At 34.1% G+C, this 24511-nt stretch overlaps 2 protein-coding genes across 3 annotated transcripts; both read left to right on the forward strand.

The window, feature by feature from the left end:
• Window positions 1-1812: 1812 nt before the first annotated feature.
• On the forward strand, window positions 1813-12086 carry LOC111399374 (synaptotagmin-5-like). The gene is made up of 9 exons (XM_023026644.1): window positions 1813-1931; window positions 5378-5479; window positions 5758-5832; window positions 6628-6707; window positions 7674-7824; window positions 7902-8135; window positions 9583-9873; window positions 10087-10200; window positions 11614-12086. Exons 1-9 carry the CDS (start codon window positions 1848-1850, stop codon window positions 11758-11760), a joined length of 1278 nt encoding a protein of 425 aa, XP_022882412.1. The 5' UTR covers window positions 1813-1847; the 3' UTR covers window positions 11761-12086.
• A 1544-nt stretch (window positions 12087-13630) lies between these two features.
• Window positions 13631-24201, forward strand: LOC111399375 (translocase of chloroplast 90, chloroplastic-like). Of its 2 annotated transcripts, none has more exons than XM_023026645.1 (4): window positions 13631-13935; window positions 16522-16786; window positions 20515-22158; window positions 22913-24201. In XM_023026645.1, exons 2-4 carry the CDS (start codon window positions 16660-16662, stop codon window positions 23521-23523), a joined length of 2382 nt encoding a protein of 793 aa, XP_022882413.1. In that variant the 5' UTR covers window positions 13631-13935; window positions 16522-16659; the 3' UTR covers window positions 23524-24201. The 2 variants fall into 2 exon arrangements, with proteins under 2 accessions (XP_022882413.1, XP_022882415.1); XM_023026647.1 differs by having other exon boundaries at window positions 16655-16786.
• Window positions 24202-24511: the final 310 nt, after the last annotated feature.

The raw sequence follows: 24511 nt of genomic DNA on the forward strand, positions 1-24511 counted from the left end.
GTCAAGAGCATTAGTTAAGCAGCCTGATTCATTCTTCTCTTCCCTTGCTTTATTCACAAGTTCAATACTGATGTGTTTTTCGCATGTTTCATGTGTGCATCTAATGTAACTGGATGAGTGTTTCTTAGGTATTAAATATAATATGGGAATAAGAAATCTTACAAATTTTTGCCATTTTATCTAAAATGCTTTCAAGGTAATGTGCTCATGTACCCTAGATGAGGTTATCACTCATGGTATTGGACATTCATGCCAGGACAAGACGAAGCTTGAAAGAATGAGAAGTAGAAAATTGATCAGCAGATTAAAAATTTATTGTGTATCTTTGATAGTTTGTGTAGTTCAACCATCATATTAGAGCCTAAAATTAGGCAAGTTGTCAGTTGTCATAACTGAAGTCAATAGCGTTGAGAATTAGAAACCTTGCACTTGTTTGCGCAAGATTTTTCACCTCCTTTTTAGAAGAAAAATGACCTTTGAAAAGCCTTTTCTCCATTTATTCTGACAATTTTGACTAGACCTGTACTAATTTAAGGCAGTTGAAAATAAATTTTCCACAATTGCCCTTGTGTCTAACCGGTTTCTCTTCCCACAAAAGCACGCCGAACAACAATAGGGTAAAATCAGAAAATTGGCACTAATATTACACACAAATATGACACTTGTCAGAATTAGTGGCCCACTTGATGTGATACCAAACTGCATTTTGGGATGAAAATGCCTCCCAAACACATGCCATAGTTCTATAATGCCAAGAGCAATAAATTGCTATAAGGACACAAAGACACAAAAGAACACATAAGATTTATAGAAATTCATTTTAGTGTGGGACTACGCCCTCGTTCCAATTCACTATGATCAAAAAAAGTTTTCATGTGAAAAATTGCATCCCGTATCTTCTCTAACCTCTCTTTTAATGATGATCACAAAACCCTAATTATGGCTCCCTATTTAAATAAATATTAAGGCAAAATCAAAATTACAAGTGTAAAATTCCTAAACCATTCTTAATGAAATTTTGGCTGATAGCATACGAATTCTGCACACCTACAATAATTAGGCTCTACAACTTAACAAATAGGGTGAATGAGAAAACTAGGCTTTGAATGGGGAGTAAATTGCCAAATATTTACAGGGCACTAGGCATTGAGAGATCGAGGAGTCCACAAGTTAGAATACCATAAACTCATAAGATCTAAATATGTGGAATTCAAGCTCTTTTATGATGCATATGTTGAGATGGATTTGCCACCTAAATAAATGGAAAAACAATAATGAGATTAACTATATTTGGCTATTCTTCTGGTAAAGCAAAGAGATTTCTATTGCTTGCATTTTCTCATACCGTAAAGATAGTGGACAGTTGATGAAATATGGAATGCTAAGTTATGTTTTCCTTATGAGATAATGTAAGAATTTATCTTACTTAGCCCTTGTTTGGGCTCTATTAAACCAAAAATATATTTTTTCAAAACTCATTTTCAACCACACATTCTACAGCAAAATAACATTACATATAAAACCAAAACTTTTCCTTACTTTTTAACTACTCATTTTCCAAAAAATCACTATTCCATAATACATTTTTTCCCCAAAAACTCATTGAGATGGAGCCCAAACAAGATCTTATTGGAAGGTATCTGAATACATATATAGCTACTCTTCGATCTTTTATTGCATTTGTTATTGGTAGCCTCAACAGTATCTTCTCTAATGAGCTCTGTCGATAGGGATGTATATCAGTTGCTTCTTTTATGACTACTGAAATGAAAAAGTTAATGCCCTTACTAATTCTCTAAAGTTATTCAGGGGTTTCCATTATTGAAGATGAAACTGAAGGTATCACCATGGAGTTAGAGATGCAGTGGGATGGAAACCCAAATATTGTACTTGATATTAAGACTTACCTTGGTGTTGCTCTCCCTGTGCAGGTAACTTGTAGTGTCGTATCCTCTTTTTCTTTTTCTTTTCTTGCACTCTTGCTTTGCATCGTAGTGACATATCATTTCCGTGGTTGTTTGATCTTCCTATTGATGAATATATTAATTACACACATACTAATATAGCAATCTATTTACCTTTAACTGTATGCCACTATTAGGCTGAAAATTTGTTTTATTAATGTCAGCAAGGAATAAATAACTTAATCAAGGAGCATTCTTCTGATTTTATTAGTTTCTGTGTGCCTGTACTTTGTGGCAACTTCTGACTTAAGGAACCTTCCAAATCTTGTATATATATGTAAAGGTATGATCTACTAAGCACAGTGCTCATCTTATGCATATCTTGCCCTGAGATTTTGGGTGCCTTGTGTGACATTTTAAAATGGTGTCCCTTAAAAAAAAAAAAATACCAGCAACAATAAAAAAAATTAAAATGGTGTCCCTTTCATGTAACAAAAACTTAACCTTCTAGAATAAAAAAAATCACGAAATAACAATTAACAAGTAGACAATCAACACCAATAAAATGGTGATGTTACGATGTAGATTGTACTATTTTAGAGCAAGCGATAAAAACTGACCGTAGAGTTTCTTCTCTTCTTTGTTTGTGTGTTCTTCGTGGGGTAAAGGATGGGAGTAAGGGAAACGACGAAAAGGGATTTGGAGAACTTTTCATTCTTCTCTTTAATCATTTAGATTTTGGACCATTTATTATCTTGTTTAGTTGGCAATTTGTTAATGATGCTAATTATGTATTTGAGATTGGGCTGATAAAATAGATAGTGTAAAATATTTGTTTTTTCAAAAGCAAATAGTTTAAAATTAGGGAAAAAAATTTCTTTTCAATAATATGTTAAATTTAAAAAATATTAACATAATATAACTTCTTCTTTTTTTTCCTTTTCCTTTTCTTTTTCTTTCTTTCTTTCTTTTTTTTTACAATTTTTCATAAATATTGTATCCTTTAACTTAATATAATAATAAAAATTTAAAATTAATAAACCATTTTAAATATATAATTATACATATATGAACACCTATAACAAACTTTTTTGGTGCCCCTACAAACTAAGGCCCTGCACGGTCGCGCAACTTGTGTACCCTCAAGGCCGCCTTTGATCTTATTTTAAGTGTTGGTGACGTGTCAAATAAATCCATTGATGAATTTTAAACTTAATTCAAATGTTGAAGCCCACCATAAGATTATCTACCAATGAAATTATATGACATGTCATCGATGCTTAACAAAAGATAAGTATCGGCATTCATTGGATTATTCATGTGAGAGAAAGGAAGAGAGATTTTAAATAGTTCATGGGAGTTAAAATCTATAATGTAAAGCTCATGTTCTTGATGTTGAGATATTGTTGGATGATGTATGAAATGCACTGATAATAGTTATCCACCTATTTTTTTTCCATTAAGCCAAGAACCTAGTTCCCCTCTTGTCTTTGGCATACTCTTGACTTATTGGAGTTAAGCCCCTGTTTGTTGGTTATTATTAAGGAAAAAATGATGTTTTGAATAATGATTTTTTTGGAAGATGTGTGGTAAAAAGTAGGAAAAAGTATTAGATTTACGGGCAAAATATTTTATTGTGTGAATGTGTGATAAAAAATGAGTGTGATGTTTGAAGGGAGACAAGTAGGGCTATATAACATTTGTGTAACATTAGCATTTTATCTTATATATAGAGACATTTGTATCCCTGTATAGATTATTATTATTCACTCTCTTTGGACATCTGAGATTTACTTTTTCTCAACAAACACTACTCGTCCTCTCTTTTCTATACTAACTTGGTATTAGAACATCTTGCCTAACTGCCATGGATTCTAAGTATTAAAAGTGTTTATACTTCCAGTGGACCTAATGCTATAGCCAGCTGCATACGACTACAATTTATGTTGCTACAATTGCTCCTCTGACCACTCTTCTTATGCTTTTGCCTATTCCAATGAAACTAGGGCATACAAATTATAGTTTTTGGAGATCGCAATTGCTGCCAACACTTCATGCATATGATTTTGAAGGCTTTGTGGTTGAAAGCCGAATCTATCCTCAGAAGTTCATTGAGTCCAATTATAACGATCCAAGCTTGGTGCCCAACCATTCTCTTACGTACTGTTCATTTTGGGAGAGTCTAGTCCCTCTTACCCCTAATGGATATCTGTCGCGTCCCTAGGATTCAAACACTTAACTTTCCTTTGAGAATAACTTAAATTAAATCCTGGTATCAACTTGCCCTTCGCGGATCTATGTTTGGATATGTTATCGGCTATGCTACTGTCAATCAAGTTTGGCAAAAGTTTGAGTGGTTGTTCATTTCTCAGTTGAAGACTAAATTACTTCATCTTTGTGCTAAGCTTCAATCCACAAAGAAAAAAGGTTCATCAATTGGGATTACTTCCTCATTATTATGCACTGACATGGACACTTGTGTCCGACATGATACGTGTCAAACACGTTGATACGTAATTTTTTTTAAAAGTATTGACACTACATATCGTCGACCCGATTAAATTTTTTAAAATTCTACATTTATATAGTTTAAATTTAGTTTATTATTAAATTTTTTGTTGACATCTTTTAAATATGAGTACCTATTTGTTGTTTAATATTAAATTTGAGTTAAAAATATATAATATTTTTGATGAAGATAGAAAAATGTCCACGGCATAATGTCTGAGGAGTGTTGGTATTCGACACATTCAAAGTCTGTCGATACGGATACTCCACCATAGTTGAAGTATACGTACAACAGAGCTTTCTTATCATGAAGGAGATCAGCAATACTTTATCTCTGTATTGTACGAACACTTCAACTATGATCGCATGTCCATGTTCGACGCTCCTCAAACATTTTAAGCGGTTATTTTTCTTTCTGTATTAGAGATATTATATTTTTTTAACTCAAAATTATTATTAGATCATTGAAGAGGAAAGAGTCATTTTAGAGCACCAGGAAGACGATAACATGAAGGTATAAAGCTATACGCTTCACATGAGCAATGAGTTATAATTAAATTTGAGGAAATGTGTTGTGCATATTTATGCTTCTTTATTTACAAGAGGTGTTTAAGGCAAAAGTCAGTCAACAAAATATGAGATCACCAAGAACCTGATTAGACAAGGAATACAGAGGATCATGACAGAATGATTATGTGATAGAGATGACATTTCTAATTGAGTAATTGGAAGTTTTGGACTTTGGCACGTATACAAGATTGTACCTGTCGTATCCGTCTCCCTAAACGACAGTATTTCGGCGTCTTACATCTGCTATTTTTTTTTTCCTTTTATATTTTGGTTTAACAAAAAAGAAACTGTAACTATCTTGTCATGTGGTTTCAGGAGTTTATTATATAATAAAATGTGTTATAGATTTGATAATTGGGATTATTTCAACCTTGTATGTTTCTCTCTCTGTATAGGTGAAAGATATTGGATTTACCGGGGTTTTCAGGTTGATTTTCAGACCGCTAGTCGACGAATTGCCTTGTTTCGGAGCTGTATGCTTCTCATTGAGACAAAAGGTGCTGTATTTTCTATATTAATTCTGAGATTCTTCAAGCAAAAAGTTAGTTATATATATGCTACAAGGAGGAGAAATCATAGCATAAGATGCAGCTATACAGTAATATCTCTTGCACTATACCCTCGTACTCCTTAATATTTGATAAGAAATGACTTTGTTGGTTGTAAAACAATTTTTTATGACCTCTGATGTCACTGCCTATATAAGTAAACATGTTTGCTTGGCAACACTAATAAATAAAACAAGCTGTAACAATTCCCTTCTTCTGACTTTCAGAAAAAGCTGGATTTTAAGCTTAAAGTTGTTGGTGGTGATATATCAACCATACCTGGCCTTTCTGATGCCATTGAGGTTTGTACAATGTCTTTTCTTGAGTGTGATTTGATTCTTAGAATATATTCAGTATGAATGGATATTATATAAGCCAAAGATGGCTTATACTAGTGGGACCATGTGAACCCTATATGTTATGGGTTTTGTTGTTGCAAGAAACAATGGAAGCAACATATAAGAATCTTACACATATGGGATTTTATGAAAAATGTCATGGTTGTAGTGAGATATGAATCAAGTGTAGAAAATGATCACTTTGTCTATTATAAATACTTTTACTTTTTAAACATGGAGTACACTGTATTAATATATTTTTATAGAACGAAAGTTCATGACGAATTTAAAAAGAGGTGCAACAAGGGGTTATTATGATTAGCATATAAGGTGAGAGAGAATAACAAAGAATGAAGAGGCTTAACAATATGTATAAGTAACGATTTACTTTTTGCTTTAGAAAGTAGTACAATTGCCATATTTTATTGGCTTTGATTTATATTTCAACCATAACTTTAAATCCCTTAATTTTTCCAACATAAAACTCATACATCCTTTCCTTTATAGCACTGGACATAGCAGAAAGGAGCGGAAGGATTCATGTAGAATATTCCAAATTTAGTGGGAACAAGGCTCAGAGCATGTTTGGGTGCTAGCTTATGTTCCTTATAAGGAGAGAGAAAAAGTGCACCCAAACATGCTACCCGTTTAGCTCAGTACAAGAAATTTAATAAACTGTATAATTCATATTTTATTGGAGTTTGGCTTATATCATTGTTTGAAGATTATAAAATACTATCCCATAATGCTTTTTCACAGAGCATGATAAGGGATGCTGTTGAAGATTCTATTACATGGCCAGTTCGAAAAATTATCCCCATTTTGCCTGGAGATTACAGGTAATTCACACTTGTAAAAACCCACTGTTTTGCCCATTTCTTGTTTTATTTATAACAACAAACTGAGCTCGTTCCAACAAATATGGGGTTTATTTCTTGAATCTTTTTCTACCACTATGTTCAATCATCACTACGTCTATAGAAATCCATGTTAATTTTAGTCTACCTCTTCTAACTAAGCCCCTATTTGAGCCACATTATTGTGAAAATGAGAATGAAAAATATAGTCGTTATGGGTCCCACACAAGAGATAAAAAGTTAAATATAGTGGTTTGATGTGATGGATAACGGTCATTTTTTCATTTTAATGAAGAAATAATGGGGCTCAAACAGGGCTTAAATATAATGTCTATTTTCCAAAAAAATAAATATATAATTGTGGCACATACAAGTGTAACATTGTGAAGGTTAAGCTGCTTGAGAGGAGCTGCATGGGTGTTAATTTCTCTTTTTGGGCGAGATCCCCTTTTTAAGCTGATGCTAAGGTTGAAAAAGATAAAATAAAGAATAGGGATTAGTGCCTATTTGTGCCATGTGGATCTTGAACACTTGCTGATGTTTTCTGACTTATCCTCCAGAAGAATTTCTTGACGGTTTAATTCATAAATATATAGAAATAAGTAGATGATAATGGATGATACTTGTAGGTCCATTCGATTGTGTGATTGAAAATGAAGTTTGACTATTTATAAATGATTTATAAATTTCGCCAAACAGCGGCTTAGCACAATTATTAACTTTTGAATACTGGATCAGCAATGACCAGCAACCACTATACACGACTAGTATAAAAATGATATCGATGGTGGTAGTAATTCTTACCCATAAAAAACACTTGCGAAAGTAACCATGAGATCTTGTTATGTCTATATATTTTGGATTTATGGTTATTTACTTGTGGATTTGAACTAAATCCTGAATCTGCTGGGTCATGGTGGTTTTTGTTGACGTTCATTGTTTTTCCAGTGACCTTGAGCTCAAGCCTGTAGGAATTTTGGAGGTGAAACTTGTGCAAGCAAAGGAGTTGACGAACAAAGATATAATCGGGAAATCTGATCCTTATGCTGTGTTATATGTTCGACCCTTGCGTGATAGAATGAAGAAAAGTAGGACTATTGTAAGTTGTTAAATCTGGTTCCTTGAAAGAGTTCACTACCTTCCTTTCTGTCAATTCATGATAGTCACTTTCCCCAGAACAACCAATTGAATCCAATCTGGAATGAACATTTTGAGTTCATAATTGAAGATGCATCGACACAACACTTGGTAATAAAAATATATGACGACGAAGGGGTTCTTCAGTCATCTGAACTAATTGGATGTGCTCAACTTCCGCTAAGTGATCTCGAGCCTGGTAAAGTGAAGGACGTGTGGCTGAAATTGGTGAAGGATTTAGAGATTCAGAGGGACAATAAAAATAGGGGGCAGGTGAAATATCCCTTTCTCAAGATTATTATATTTTGCTAAATATTATTATTGTTTCATAACTTGGGGAAACTCAATCCTACTTTGGAATAGTTACCATATATGTGAGGGTGGTTAAGAATATGGTCAACTAAATTTTTATTTTTGTTCAGTGAATGGTGGACGATCAAAGTTCTCATCTGAAATTGCACTAACTTTCTGCATTGTGATTGATGAATAAAATATCACTACCATAATCAAGAAAAAATACTTCCTTGTTTTTAATGATCTCAAAATTGCTTACCCTTCAAAATTAATAGGTAATTAAATAAAACACATCTAGGGACGCAGTTATCAGGTTTTTTAAATTTGATTCTGTTATGATTGAATTCTCATGATTGGCCTGTAGCATGGAGTGATATCACCATATCTCTATCGAGGTCTCCTGTTGTTGATATCATATGTCCACTTATTCTGCATATCAAACGAAGATAAGTGGTTGTGTTTCTCATTATTTTGCAAGTAATCTTCCAAGCTACTACAAAACTGTCCAAACTGAAAGGCATTTATGTGAATTTTTGCATTTTGCTCATATTCATATCTCCCACCAGTCTTTTTATTGTGTATGGTGATTTTTTTTGTCTACAAGATGGATTATTCCCAGAAAGTAACATCATTTACATAGCATCCTTTTTTTTGCTACTGTTTGGATCAACATGACATGACATGACATGATAAAATTAGCATCCATTTATTTAAACTCCATTAGACATTTACTGATCCAAACTCCCATTGGATTGGGATATTTCTATGAAATTCAACCCTCTAAGAACAAGAATAATCAACCCAAACTTTTAGATGAGGTTGTTCAACACATTCAATGTAGGTAGAGGTACTGAGTTCAAGTCTCGCCACTCCCCATATGTGCAAATTGTGTGTGTGTCCGGCTGCATTGACCAGGTGTGTTAAATACTAAATCCAGTTAAATAAATGTGTCTCTCTCTATCAATGTAAGCTCTTAGATGAGATGGTATATTTCTAGCATCATGATGATTGATGAAAGTGCTACACTTAGTCAATGTGTGAGTGGCAACGCCTCTATCTATTAGAAAGCTACTTGCTTGGCATAATTTCTAGTAAAATGAGAAATAATTGCTTCAATTCTTTTATATTAAATGGAGATATATAGCCCCGTTTGATTCCCATCTTTCTCAAAATGTATTTTTCTCTCTCTTCTTTTCAACCACACATTTTTCATTAAAATAATATTACACGTAAATAAAAAACTTTTCCTTATTTTTCATCCATACATTCTCCATCAATCTACTATTCTAAAATTTATTTTTCCATAAAAATGAGTGTCAAGCACCCTCATAATTAAAAGATATTTTATCAAAAATTATGTATAAAAGAATAATCCAAATTGACGTGAATCTCTGTTTTTTCTTTCTTCATATCATGACTTTTTCAGGTGCATTTGGAGCTTCTTTATATCCCTAATGGCATGGAAAATGGATTTTCCAACCCCTTTGCCCAGAAGTTTTCAATGACTTCACTGGAGAAGGTTCTTAAAAGTGGTAACAAAGGAAAAGAATTAGTTGAAAATGGTGGTGACGTCAAACGAAGGGAGGTAATTGTGAGAGGGGTGCTTTCTGTTACCGTGATATTGGCTGAAGACTTGGCACCTGCAGACTTCATGGGAAAAGCTGACCCCTATGTAGTACTTATTATGAAGAAAACTGAATCAAAAAACAAAACCAGGGTATATTTCTCAATTTTAGTGTTGTTTGGAATGTCACGTATCTACCACTAAAACTTTTGCCCTCTTTTTATCCTATGTGAACCCTCACATTTCATCCATGAGATATTTTACTTTGGTTGCTTGTGTTGTCATTGTATGTCCTCATTTGATAGATAGTAACACTTCTAAATTGACATGTTTTTTACTTGTGTTTTCACTGTTCTTATTTTTTAGGTTGTGAATGACAATTTGAATCCCGTCTGGAATCAGACATTTGACTTTGTTGTTGAGGATGGATTACATGATATGTTAATTATAGAAGTCTGGGACCATGACACATTTGGGAAGGTATTTTGCTTTATCTCCTGTAAATTTGATGTTTCCAACGAATTTATGAGGTGGTGAGATATATGGATAAATATGGATAAGAAGTAAATGGACATATTCGCCAGCACCAGCTCTTTCTGCTTGCAAACCTATAGATCATAACACTCTAATGAATTAGACATTCTATAGTTGAAAAGATCTGAATAATTTTTCTAACAGTAAGAAGAGAAAAGGAAAGGAAAAATATTGCTAAATAAAGAAAATTACACTGATTGACAGTTATGGACTTATGTGAATGCTATGTTTTTCACTTCTATCAGTAATGGGAAATTGTATTTGGGTAGCACCATGAGAGTGCAATTACTGTGCTAAAGGATAAAAGAGTATTTGCATCAATCCATTAATCTAAAAGATCGGCATATCTCAGTATAATTATGGCAGACAGATGTAAACTCATCAATTAGCTATTTAGATGTTTGATACTTCCGAGTTTCAAATAATAGCTACTAGGCTTGATTAATTTTAATTCATCGTCATATAAGTGAGCTGTTCAATGAGTTGCGACATTTGGGTAACTTCTCTAGTTGGTATATTGAATCTTCTTGCACTTTTCCATCTACATTAGTGGACTTGATTTATATTTTTTTTTTCTTTTCTTTTGCAAAAAGTCCTGCTAAAGCTTAATACTAGCAATTAAAACAAGAATAGAATATTATATTGCGTCTCACTACTACTTTAAGGATTTCTTGAAGAGCCAAATTGTAAGATCTTTGGTGCATTACAATTGGTGAGTGCTAAGGATCTGCATCAGCAAGGAAACAGTTTTTTGAACTTAAGGGTCAGGGTACATGGACATGATAACAAGGAAACCGTGTTTTAAGCAATGATCATGCTAATGTAATTATTTTTGTTGTGAGATTTGGTGTGGGTTTAATCGTCGTATCCTTCTTTCAAATGAGTTGTTTTTCTAATGTTAATTCCTGTCTCAATATCAATTGCAAGCATGCAGTGCTGTAGATATAGATGATATCCTAATATCTAAGGGTGTGCTTTGGAGTGCTTAAATTAAATTTTAAGTGATTATAAGTAGTGGGTCCTACAAAATGCATGGATAATAAGTATGTAGTAGTTGTTGGTCATATAATATGTTTGCCAGCTTAAATTATAACTTAAGCTTTGCCAAACTTGCACCGAACAAATGAGCCACAGTGCTACTTGTAAATCTACCTCCTATCTGTATACAATTACTTCTTTTGCCAAACTTGTCTTCGATTTTCAAAATTTACTTGTTCTCTTTCAATTTTTTAGTGCAAAATCTTGCTTTTTTGATAGCAAGTCTTTACTTGCAAAGTGAGAGAGCTTCTTTTAAGCATAGCCAAACATGCTGTTAGTCCCATTTTGAGTGACAAAAATCAATTCTTTCTTTGACTGCAGGATTACATGGGAAGATGCATCTTGACTCTAACAAGGGTTATATTCGAAGGCGAATATAAAGATACTTTTCCGCTAGACGGTGCCAAGTCGGGAACGCTCAACTTGCATCTCAAGTGGAATCCACAACCCATTTACAGAGACTCCTAGTGGCCCTCCAATGGCAAATAGCGAATTCTATAGCACATAGAATGGATTTTGAGCTCTATATACATATACACACAACATACTGAAAACGTATACACACAACATACTGAAACTCTACCTATCAAAACTGATGGATCAATAAGCATCGAGACTATATTGTAGATTTAATCTTTATGTATGTAAGACTGAATATAACAGCTCTAGCAGTGTGCAGGGAAAAGCTGTAAAGAGGCAGAAGTTTCATTCTAGGTTGGGGAAGAAATGTGGGTGCAAAACTTGTGAAGATTTGGTGAGAATTGTTGTATGAGAAGATGTTAAACTTTATCTGAGGCTGACCAATATATATATATATATATTTATTTATTTATTTATTTATTTTTTTTTTTTAAACTTGAATTCTGTTTGTTTCAGTGCATGTTTGGTGAATTTTTTATTTTTTATTTTTTGTAGATTATAAGCAGTGGATTATAACGAATAATTATATTGTTAGTATTGTAACTGTTGAAGTAGTTGATAATACATTGTTTCGCTTGAATTTATTTTGAACTACTAAAAGAGATAGTATGAGGTTAAAACTTTTATTCTTTTATTCTCATTTACGTGACTCTATTTTTGGACTTATTGTATATTTATAATATTGTTTTTTTCTAAGTCATTAAAATGAAACAATGTACACAAATTCTTCTTCGAAGAACAATGTAAAGAATTTTGGGAGATCCTTATTAATTAACACATCAAAATATGAAATTTTTTAATTAGATTTAATTATATCTCATTTATTTGACATTTCCCCCCTTTCCACATAAAGTCTATGGCTCTATTGCGTGTGTCCATAGATTTATTGGAAGAGAGATTAGATTTTTTATTTTATTTTGTTATTTTAAATTTACATTTAAGTTATATTTCAAAATATAAATACAAAAGTAAGTAGGATGAGAAATGGTAATATTTTATTTCGTAACCAAACTCCACCTCTCTTTACTGACTTTTCGAAGATCTTACCATTCCCTCTTGTCCCATACTGAACATGGTCCGGTTCGATTATAAGGAGAACCAAATTGAACTCAAATTTTTGGGTATTTTGTAAATGGAATCGTCGGGTTCAAATTTAATTATGGAACCATTCAGGTTTCGTTCCGTTCTGTTTGATTTCATTCGATTCCTGAGTTCCGTATAATAATTAATTTTTTTAATACTTACAACAACACTACATTAATTTAACAAATGGTAAGTTCAATTTTAGCTCTAAAAAAATAATGTAATCCAATCCTGTAATAATTTTTGCACTTTTCTTTGTTAAGTTCTTCATAGATTTGACTGTTAAAATCACAAAAAGAAGAAAATAGCGAACTCACAATAATAAAGAGAAACGATATGCCAAGCTTTCAATTCAATTTCTTTGTAATGGCAGAAACGACACTATGATAAAATAAGGGATTTGTGTAAAATTTAGATTAATTTGATTAAGTTGGACTTGGACTGAAAATTAGAAATAGAAAAATTATATTTTTAGTTTGGGCTAAATTAAATAGTTAACAAATTTATTTAGAAAAAATAAACTAAATTGGCTTATTTAATATAAAAAAAAAAAAGCAAAATTTAGTTCTTATTCGATTTTTCAGTTTTTAGTCTAGAATTGAGAACTGAATTCTCAATTCAAATACTCATTCGAATATTTAATTTAAAAAGAAGAGCTCGATTTGGTTCGAAAGTTTTTTTCAGTCCCAATCCTGTCCCTTGAAAATGTCTGATCGATCCATTGTGTAATTCTAAATTAGTGTTCAGTTAAAAATATTTATATTTATCTACTACATGTGGTTGAGATATTTAAATTTCATTTGAAATTTCATAGTAAGCCAATAGCATTGAATTTTCTGATTCTATTAACACGTTTATTGAGATACAACGTCGTTTCATGTCTTATCTGTTGATCCTCATAGAAACCCTCACAAGTTTCAAAACTTGGCCCTTCTCCACCTTCTTCAGATACATGACAATTGGAATCACAATTCGATAATTCATTTTTGTTTTCTGGGATTTTGATTTTCTTTTTATCTTTATTGAACTTATCTGCAGAATTCTTTGTTTTTAGATTTATTTTGTTATGCAAAATTTTCTGGTTATTGAAGTCGTGAAGCCCTAGACTGGAGGTGCATACTGTTATTTTTGATCAATTAGGTAAACTATTAAATAACTAGTTTCTTTTTCGTCTTGTTCTTTGAATTTTGGTTTGTAGCTGAATGAATAAATACAGGATGAGTATATTGGAGTTGATTAATTTCTGTATGTCAAGTTAATATATGGAATGAATTTCTAGAATTTGTAAAGAACTAGGTTCTATTAGTTCATATTGTGTAGGTTACAATTGGGTTTAAGAATGTTTGTGAATTGAATTTGTACATTGTGCGTTTTGGTTTGGTTTTTATTCACTAAAATAAGTTAAATTTTGTGCAAATTAAGTTAAAAGCTATTTGTTGTTATATGAGGATCCCTTCGAATGAATTAGGTATCGACCAATGAATATTTTGAATTAGTCATAGCACCCAGCTATGTTCTTCTTAAGCTTCACAAGAAAATATGTAGCTAAAATCAGTGTTTAAATAATAAAAAAAAAAGAAAAAAAAGAGTGAATTTCGTAAAGGATTTGCTTTGGATGACTTCTGAGTAAGTTGCAAATATACATATTGTGGTAAGTTTGACGACGAGATGTTCGTGAGTATTAAGTAATTTTGTAGTGGAATCTCATAAAAGGAGTACACCTAATTGGTGATATGCTTCTTTTTTTAGCTAACAAGTTTCTCTAGAAAGAGGGGTATTAGGTTCAATTGAGTGAAGAATCATATGGAGCTGTGTATCTTGAGAAACTGCTAGAATCATATAATGGTACTGTTTAACACACTAAGTTGTGTGTGCATACTTAAGGCTGCAGTTTTGTTTTGATTTCTTTGATTTTTGTACTTTTATCCTTTTTGGTTTAGAATGAATTACCTAAGACTGTTAGATGAGGTTTGATGAAAGTTACTTTATTGTAAATTGTAACGACCCGATCTCTCTATTTAAATCGTTAACTTACGTATTATTCATTTTGGGAGAGTATCTGCCCTCTTATCTCTTATGGCTGATTCGAACTCAAGACCTCTACTTTATGAGAGATTTAAGTTGAATTCGAGTATCAATTGGTCTAGGATGAGAGGGTAGATGTTTTCCTAAAGCGGACAGTACATATAATATAGCAATTTGGACATAGAGATCGAATCGTTACGAAAAAGCACAACTTTTTTATAACAACCTAGCTTTTAAGTCGATATGTCATATGTATTATCCTCTTTAGGAGCTCATCTGTCCTCTTACCCTTGATAAATTTCTATCGCATTCCGTAGGATTTGAACCCAAGACCTTTACTTTATGAGAGATTTAAGTTGAATCCTAATACCAACTGGTAATTAGTACTATGCCCTTTCAAAGCGGACATTATGTATGATATAACGGTTTGGACATTGAGGTTGGGTAGTTACAAAAAAATACGCTTTTATTTGTAACCATCCAACTTCTATTCCCATTGCCCAAGCGATATGGAAAGTCATGAGGGAGAGGAAAAATGCTAACCTAAAGTGGAAGATACCTATGATAAATCAGTTTGAGCACAGAGCCCGGGTCTTTACATATATTTTTTTTCCTTAGGCCTTTGATAAATTTTCTCTCTATCTCGGCGTTCTTCTCGCACCTTCATGATTGGACAAGCACAATTATGCAGCTACAGATCTTCTCAGTTTGACAATCAACCTTTTTTATTTCATAAAACGTGTTCTTAGGATTTGGGTTAGCTTTTAATTGAATGTGGGGGTCTCAAAGTGATGATTGTTTCCATGGAGAGAGGTAGGGCTGGACAAAATTCCCGAACCGAACCGAACCGAACCGAACCGACCAAGCCGAACCTGAACCCAAACCGAACAGAATCGAACCCGACGGTTCTTTTCAAGTTAAATACCTGAATGGGTATTTGAATCGAGAATCGACTGGTATGGTTCGATTCTCGATTCTAGGCTAAGACCCTAAGAACCGAATCTCCCTAATTTTTTTAATTAATTTATTTTAAATAAGCAAAATTATTTTATTTTTTTTAAATAAATTTGTTAACTTTTCGAACAAAAAAAATATGATTTTCCTATTTCTAATTTTCAGTTCAAAGTCAACTTAATTAAATTGACCTCAATTTTATCCAAATCTGTTACTTTATTGTAGTGTCGTTTCTATTGGAGAAAATCGAATTGAAACTCTACAACGTCTCTCTTAATTATTTTGAACTCGCTATCTTTCTCTTTCTGTGATTTTAATAATCAAATTTATGAAGAACTAAAATTTTGACATGGGATCTTTATAACTTTACCAATATATTGAAGATAGTACCTAGCTATTGGATTTGGATCTCTACTCTGATCATTTGAAGAAATCATTCACGACTATTCTTCACTAGTATTCTAATTGATCACTAGTATTCTAATTGAACTAATGACAATGTATTATATCATACTTCTATAGAATGATTCTTGTGAATAAATCTGAAAATAACTTTTGGAATTCCTTTTGACTTTTTTGTAAGATGCTTTATTCAATCAGTTGGCTGATTTTACGTCATGGTTATGTCTTGAATGTTATAAATGCTTGTTCAATAGTTTGTTTATTGTTTGACTTCATTTTGTCCTGGCAATTGGAGTTCCGAAATGTCTTGTATATTGATCTTTGTCTACCTATTTGTCTTTGAAGTTCAACTGAAGGATTAGAATGACTTCTTATGTGTACTGGCAATTGGAGTTCTGAAGCAGTTGTGTATTGATCTTTCTCTACCTAATTTCATCTGAAGATCAAGTAAAGGATTAGAATGTTTTCTTATGCGCAGTAAGCATGATGAGCATTAAGGATTGGGTTTTATCTCAATTAGTATCCACGTCACTAGCTTCATCGAGACCACTGTCAGCATCAGACAGCTTTTTATCCGAGGAACCACAAAATGTAGAGTTTGACAACGAAGGTATCACCTTTTCCTGGCATTTTATTTTTGTGGGTGTGTTGAGTGTGAAAATGGGAATCCGGTGTTTATGACCTTTTTTACATGCTCTCTTGCCCCTTTTTTTGCTGTCATTATTCGATTTACTTAAAAGAGTGATTATAGTGGAAGTGTAAAATTTATATGACCAGGTTAATATATAAAGATTTCCTTTTGTACTAGATTTGCGTCCTTTTGGGCATAGAAGAGGTTGTGACTAAAATGGGTTTATCATCGGAAGCAGCAAGCAATTTGCAGTTAATTTGGAATTATTCCACAACTACTCGTTTCCTTATGAGCTTGAGTACTCCAAAACATTCTTTTATCGTTTACTCTTTTGAGAACTATAGTAAGTTCATTTTTCTTAAAGAGTTGTTTTTTGTAAAATCTAAATAAAACTTTCAGTGATTTAAAATTGATACATCAACACCAGGGCATTTCCCTTGTTTATTATATAAACTGAATAAGGGTTATTCCACAACTACTTGTTTCCTTATGAGCTTGAGTACTCCAAAACATTCTTTTATCGTTTACTCTTTTGAGAACTATAGCAAGTTCATTTTTCTTAAAGAGTTGTTTTTTGTAAAATCTAAATAAAACTTTCAGTGATTTAAAATTGATACATCAACACCAGGGCATTTCCCTTGTTTATTATATAAACTGAATAAGGCACACCCTCGGATTAGCATACTAGCAGCAAAAAAAAAAAAAAAACTACCAAACACTACTTATGGTGCGGAAGTGATAGTAAAATTCTTGTACCAAGAATTGAAATAAGAAAATCTAGGAATAACTTGCTTGTATTGATTCGATAATGAATGAATGAATGAATGAAAATTGTACAATGTGTCCAATATTTATAGGCAAATTATCACTACTCCTAATGGTATTGGGAAATTGTAATAAGGAAATTAGGAAACTAATAAAATTTTAATCTAATTAAAACTCATATTCTACTCAATAAAGAAACTATAATTCTAATAAAATATAGAAGTTCTATTACAAAAAAACTAAGTAGAAAATAAACTCCTAAAAAAGATAAAACATATTAGTAGTAGGAAATCAATTGTAGTTGTGATGTACTACATCAATCCCCTTCACTTGAAGAAAACTCGTCCTCAAGTTTTGCTTTTGCAAGGAAAAGAAAATCTATCAATCTGAAGGAAAGTACTCAAAAATTTCTATTAATACTGATATTGAAGAAATTTCAATTTTTTGATATGCTCGATAAACGTTATTTTCTTCAATTTTATTGTTTGAAGGCAATTTTGCTTCCACCACGCTAATCCTATTTTCTTCATAGATAATTTCTACGTAACCTACCTTCATTAATGAAGTATGATTCGATTTCTCTTCTTCGGTCCGCTCTCGTAAATCAGTAATGGCATGAGTTTGCAAAGGTCGTGATTCCTACACCTCGTGCCTAGCTCATCAATTCTTGGTCCTGCCTGTTGTCGTCGTTGGTGATAAAAAATGAGCTGGGTCTCTTGTGCAAGCCTGGATCGAAGTCTGGACCTATTCTAGTGTGCGTGTTCATGTCCACTGCAACCCTAAGGATTCCTCTCATTGAATCAATGTCTCCTTCGTCATCGCTAGAATCTAGGTTTGTCTTCTTTCTGCCAATCATCTTGTCTGTCAGGTTGTTCCTCCATGGGCTCGCGATTCTTCTCAACAGTCAACACAATCAGCATCTATGTGATTTTGCAAAGAGTCTCATGCCTACCCAATTGTTTTGCGCTGGACTCATGGTGATTCTCAATAATCATCGCAGTTAGTATCTGCATGATATTGCGAAGAGCTTCATCCATCCCATCTAGTCGTCGTTCAATTTTTTCAAACCTCTGTTCGTTGTCAGTGGTTTGCTTGCAACTCGAACCATCGTCAACCATCAGATTAAAGCAAGTCCTTGCTCTGATACCAATTTGGTGCGGAAGCGATAATAAAATTCTTGTACCAAGAATTGAAATAAGAAAATTTAGAAATAACTTGCCTACATTGATTCGATAATGAATGAATGAATGAAATTTGTACAATGTATCTTATATTTATAGGCAAATTATCCTTACTCCTAATTGTGTTAGGAAATTGTAATAAGGAAACTAGGAAACTAATAAAAGTCTAATCTAATTAAAACTCCTATTCTACTCAATAAAGAAACTATAATTCTAATAAAATAAAGAAGTCCTATTACAAGAAAACTAAATAGAAAATAAGCTCCTAAAAAGGATAAAACATATTAGTAGGAAATCAACTGTAGTTGTGATGTACTACATCAACTTACCTTTTTATATTTGCAGGCCAAACTACCAAAGCGCATACAGCTGCCAAGTCCTTTTAGTCCTGGGAAAACCATGTGACTAGACCAAAAGTACGCAAACACTTTATTCGAAAAGAAATCTTTATATATAACTCGGGTCATATAAATTTCACACTTCTTCTAAAATCTCTCTTCTAAATTAAACAATGGCGGTAAACACGTAAATAAAGTTCAGCCAATGACCAACAGTTGCAATTATCCCTATTGTGGTACTATAATTTGTTTAAGATTTGACGTTGATGATCATTGATCGACTCTATGGGTCTAAGGACTGTCTTGTGTGCTTCTGTTCTTGTGTTTGTGTTTGTTTGTGGTGCATCCAACGCACTCCAAAAAGGGGAGAGGAGTTCAACAAAAGGTTGTTAACTGACATGAACCGTGTTTACTACTTGAAATGATAGTTCTCATCTTAGTTTTTTAGGTTAGAAAAAAACAAATTAGTTTTAATCTTAGGGCCTGTTTGATACAATAAATTTTCCATGGAAAATTTTTCCATTTTCCACTCTTTTCCTTGTTTGACTGCAAAAATTTTCTTTGGAATTGATTTCCCCACCCCCACCCAAACCCCCCCAACGTGACCCCTTTTTTCTTGATTTTGTGGAAATTGATCTTCCATGGTTTGAGTGAGAAATCAATTTTCAGGTTTTTTTTTATTTTATTTATTATTATTATTTTTTTTGGCAATGAAAACAAATTTTATCCACAATTGTAACAAATTTTATCCTTTTATTTGACAATTTTTATGGAAAACAAAACCAAACAAACATAAATAAAATCCAAAATTTCAACATTTTTCAAGTGAAAAATTATACCAATGAAACACATTTAATTGATAGTTCCCAATAAACAAATTCTAAACAATTAAATTCCCTGAAAATCGTTATCTTTTCACCCAAATTTCATTCTTGTAATCAAACGGACTGGCATAGAAAATATTTCCTCGTTTTAAGGAAAATAAAAACCTACTTCCCCCAAAGAAGATATTTTCTTAAAAATAAGGAAAATTAAGCGTATTTTCAAAAGTTACAATTGAAAAAAATAGCAATCAAACACTCCAAAGTAGGAATTTGGATGGAAAACTGGTATTTTCTATGTAAAATAAATGCAATCAAACACTCATTTATCGTCATCGGCCAAAATAGGTTACTGATTTGATTAGGTTTTACTATATATATACCCTTATGTATTTTTTCTCCAATAAATAAATGACTTTTTACATGTCAGATTGTATGATCTTTTACTTAAGCTGTTTTTTATACTTACGGGGAAGTGTTGATGCTTGGCTCACGGTTGGTTTTCTGCCAGTCTGCTGATGAGTTTGCTAAAAATGTAATTGAAATTTCTGTTGATCCTTTGATCCATGGCTGTCAATTAAAACTGAAATTTTACACATCAGGTTTGGGTCACGTTACCACTAATTTGACTGCTGTGCCAGAGTCTGGGGAGATGTCTTGCTCCTCCAATGATAATCAGACAAATCAGAGTTTCTCGTCTCAGCCTGTGGAAAATCCTTCTGTGTCTAATAGTAGCATTGAGAAGAAATTAGATTCTCTGGCGATGATTGAAGGTCTACAAATTATTTTTTTGCGTCTTCTTCAACGCCTTGGCTTGTCTCAAGATAATCTTATGGTGGCAAAGGTATTATATCGGATTCACCTGGCAACTTTGGTGCGAGCAGGGGAATCAGATTTGAAAAGAGCTAATCTCAGAATTGATAGAGCTCGAGCATTGGCTGCAGAACAAGAAGCAGCTGGTATACCTGAATTGGACTTTGTGCTTAGAATACTTGTTTTGGGTAAAACTGGTGTTGGCAAGAGTTCAACAATAAATTCTATATTTGGTAATAGGAAGGTAACAACTAATGCATTTCATCCGTCTACTGATCAAGTTCAAGAGATTGTAGGAAGTGTGAACGGTCTTAGAATATCTTTTATTGATACTCCTGGCCTGTTACCTTCCTCAACAATTAACGCCAGGAGAAACAAGAAAATCTTACGCTCTGTGAAGCGATTTGTTAAAAAATCACATCCGGATATAATCCTGTATTTTGAGCGCCTTGACATGATCAATCCGGGTTATTGTGACTTTCCATTGTTGAAGCTCATAACTGAACTCCTTGGCCCTGAACTCTGGTTCAACACAATCCTTGTCATGACTCATTCTTCTGCTGCACTTCCTGAAGGTCCAGATGGTTATCCTGTAAGCTATAATTCTTATGTCACTTACTGCACTGATCTGATGCGACACTGCATTCACCAGGCAATATTGGATAAGAAGCTTGAAAACCCTGTAATTTTGGTGGAGAATGATCCCCACTGTAAGACAGATAACAGGGGGAGAAAGATTCTTCCTAATGGCCAGTTGTGGATGTCCCAGTTCTTGTTAATATGCATATGCACCAAAATTCTTGGTGATGTCAATACTCTTTTGGGATTTGAAGACTGTGTACAATTGGGGCCTTTAAGTAAAACCCGATTGCCTTCTTTACCGCATCTTCTCTCATCTTTTCTTAAACATCATATTCAATTGAACCCAAACACTTCAAACGACAAAATTGACGAGCTCCCTCTTACATATATGGATGAAGAAGATGAATATGATCAATTGCCTCCTATTCGAATTCTGACTAGAGCTCAGTTTGAGAAATTGACCAACTTACAAAAGAAAGCTTATCTTGATGAGCTGGATTACAGGGAAACCCTTTATTTAAAGAAACAGCTGAAACAAGAATTTCTTCGTAAAAAAGAGAACAAAGAAAACATTGGAGTGGCCTCTGATGACAGTAGTGATAAGCAGGAGGATGCTTCAACAGCAGTTCTGTTACCAGACATGACTGTCCCTCCAAGTTTCGACTCAGATAGTCCTGTGCATAGATTCCGCTGCCTCGTTACAGGTGATCAGTGGCTTGCAAGGCCAGTTCTTGATCCCCATGGATGGGATCATGATGTGGGATTTGATGGTGTCAACCTCGAGACTGCTGCTAAGATAAGGGAAAATGTTGTTGCTTGTGTCATAGGACAAATGAGCAAGGACAAGCAAGATTTCAGTATTCAGTCAGAGTCTACTGCAGCTTTTATTGATCCTAGGGGCTCCATTTACAGTGTGGCTTGCTGTCATGCTGGCAAAAGCAGGGGTTTCGGTCAGTTTTACCTACTATTGGATTTGAACCAATGACTCTCGCCATATGAAAGCGATACTCTAACCGCTGAGTCAAGTAGGTCAAGCTGAGTCAAGTCAGAGAAAATAGACCCCTATAAGAGAAAGCGTTATCACCGCACGTGCGAGTTCCCCCGCATACGGCTCAAGTGGCGAAAGCCCTTTCTTTCGCGCTTGGTAAGCGCTTCGCTGTAGCCAAGCTTCGACCGCGACTGCTCGTCGCTTCTGGCCGCCTTATTCCGTCACCCGAGATCCAAGTCAGCACCGGAAAAGATCTCTTGATTCCTCGCGGCCGGGCCGGCTTGGAAGCAAGCGCGTACTTCCACATATCCACTCAGAGGAAGGTCTTTTCGTAATGGATGACCCTCGAAACCATAATCTGTTGATATACGGCGTAGATCTGGATGATTGATGGAAGAAACACCAAACATATCCCAAACTTCTCGCTCCCACCGGCCGGCTGATGGAAATGGACTAAGGCTCTTTGTCTTCTTTGACGACTTCCTGAAGGCCTTCCATTTCTTCTTTTTCTAATTCCAAAAAGGGCGTTGCTGTCAAGAGAATGAGTTTTCCAATAGATAGACTATAAATGGTATGCTGGAGAGAAGAATAGGAATACTTGAGCAAGGACAAGCAAGATTTCAGTATTCAGTCAGAGTCTACTGCAGCTTTTATTGATCCTAGGGGCTCCATTTACAGTGTGGGTCTTGATGTTCAATCTGCTGGGAAAGAATTGGTCTGCACAATTCGCAGCAACACAAAATTGAAAAATTTGAAGAACAATGTTACTGAATGTGGTGTTTCAGTGACATCTTTTGCAGATAAATATTATTTTGGCACTAAAATCGAGGACAGCTTCTCAATAGGAAGGCGACTGAGATTTGCAATAGATGCTGGACGGATGGGAGGAAATGGACAAGTGGCTTATGGTGGAAGTGTCGAAACTACTTTAAGAGGGAAAGACTACCCTGTGAGAAACGAGGTGGTCAGTCTCTCAATGACATTCCTCTCATTTAACAAAGAGACAGTTTTGGGTGGCAATTTACAGTCAGACTTCAGATTGACCCGAGGTACAACAATGTCACTGAATGCCAATTTGAATAGCCGAAAAATGGGCCAGGTTTCTATGAAGGTCAATAGCTCTGAGCACGTGCAAATAGCTTTGGTTGCAGTTGTCTCCATTTTCAGAGCCCTTTTGCGGAAGAAGCCTGTTGATGATCTTCAAAGTAGAAAAGCTCTTGAAAGATGATGAGATTTATTTATTTTATTTTATTTTATTTTTTTCACCACGTTCACTATTCAAAATTTGAGAAATTTTTGGGCCATGAAATTACTTGAAACCGGAATATGAATTTACACTGCAATGTGAGGAAGATTATCTGTTACTAATCATACGAAATGACCCACGTGGAGGTTCTCATATTTGGACATATGACAAGCACGCAAAAGGGATCAATATCTGAAGATGTCACGTTAAGCGTCGAGGTTGTCTGAGAATGGCCGAAGTAGCCCTATCCTTCTTATCGAAGTGGAGTATCCGAAGTCCTTTACAACCAGAAGAGGGTTGGGCAAGCACGTCTTCAGAATTGACTACTGATGTGAGGTGTGCAGTTAATAAGTGTCAAGGATGTCAGCAGAAGAGGGTCGGGCAAGCACGTCTTTAGAATTGACTACTAATGTGACGTGCTCATTAATAAGTGTCAGGGATGCCCGCCTAGGTTTGTGACCTCGTATAAAAAAATCTATCAATGTAATTAATTTAGATTAGAGTTAATGTGATACAAAGTGTCTGCAGATCAAGCCACGTGGATCCAATGCAACGGTGACTACGTCGGCTTGATCACTATAAATAGACAATTCTTGTATCAGTTAAAGGGATCTTGGAAAATATAGACAAGAGAATACAATACACTTTCATTGCCTACTATTCATCTTCTTCTACAAACATACTATTTACAATTTACATATGGCAAACTACACTCACGTGTACATCGTACACTTGTTGACTATTTTCGAAGGTCAACATTATCCATGAAGCAGATGGTGAAAATTCCTGATTGCCGTACAGGACTCAATGCTGCAGAATAGCAGGTAACTCGTTCGTGTCAATTCTTGATTTTGGTAAGAGTGTATGCTAGACAGTGATCATGCAGTACGTTTTCTTGTGGGCTTTTGATGGCCAAAGAGGTTTCTATTAGGTGTTCTGAAATGACAAAAATGTGAGGCCATAAAATACT

The sequence above is a fragment of the Olea europaea genome, chromosome 9 (assembly GCF_002742605.1).
Source record: "Olea europaea var. sylvestris chromosome 9, O_europaea_v1, whole genome shotgun sequence".
NCBI classification, from domain to species: domain Eukaryota; kingdom Viridiplantae; phylum Streptophyta; class Magnoliopsida; order Lamiales; family Oleaceae; genus Olea; species Olea europaea.

Excerpts from the sequence above, each read along its gene's own strand:
- LOC111399374 (XM_023026644.1), top strand. The coding sequence starts at position 1,848 with ATGGAGTTAGAGATGCAGTGGGATGGAAACCCAAATATTGTACTTGAT. Across the intron at positions 1,932-5,377 it reads GTGTTGCTCTCCCTGTGCAG|GTGAAAGATATTGGATTTAC; the intron begins GTAACTTGTAGT and ends CTCTCTGTATAG. Across the intron at positions 10,201-11,613 it reads ACCATGACACATTTGGGAAG|GATTACATGGGAAGATGCAT; the intron begins GTATTTTGCTTT and ends CTTTGACTGCAG.
- LOC111399375 (XM_023026645.1), top strand. The coding sequence starts at position 16,660 with ATGATGAGCATTAAGGATTGGGTTTTATCTCAATTAGTATCCACGTCA. Across the intron at positions 16,787-20,514 it reads TGTAGAGTTTGACAACGAAG|GTTTGGGTCACGTTACCACT; the intron begins GTATCACCTTTT and ends TTTACACATCAG. Across the intron at positions 22,159-22,912 it reads AATGAGCAAGGACAAGCAAG|ATTTCAGTATTCAGTCAGAG; the intron begins ATTTCAGTATTC and ends AGGACAAGCAAG.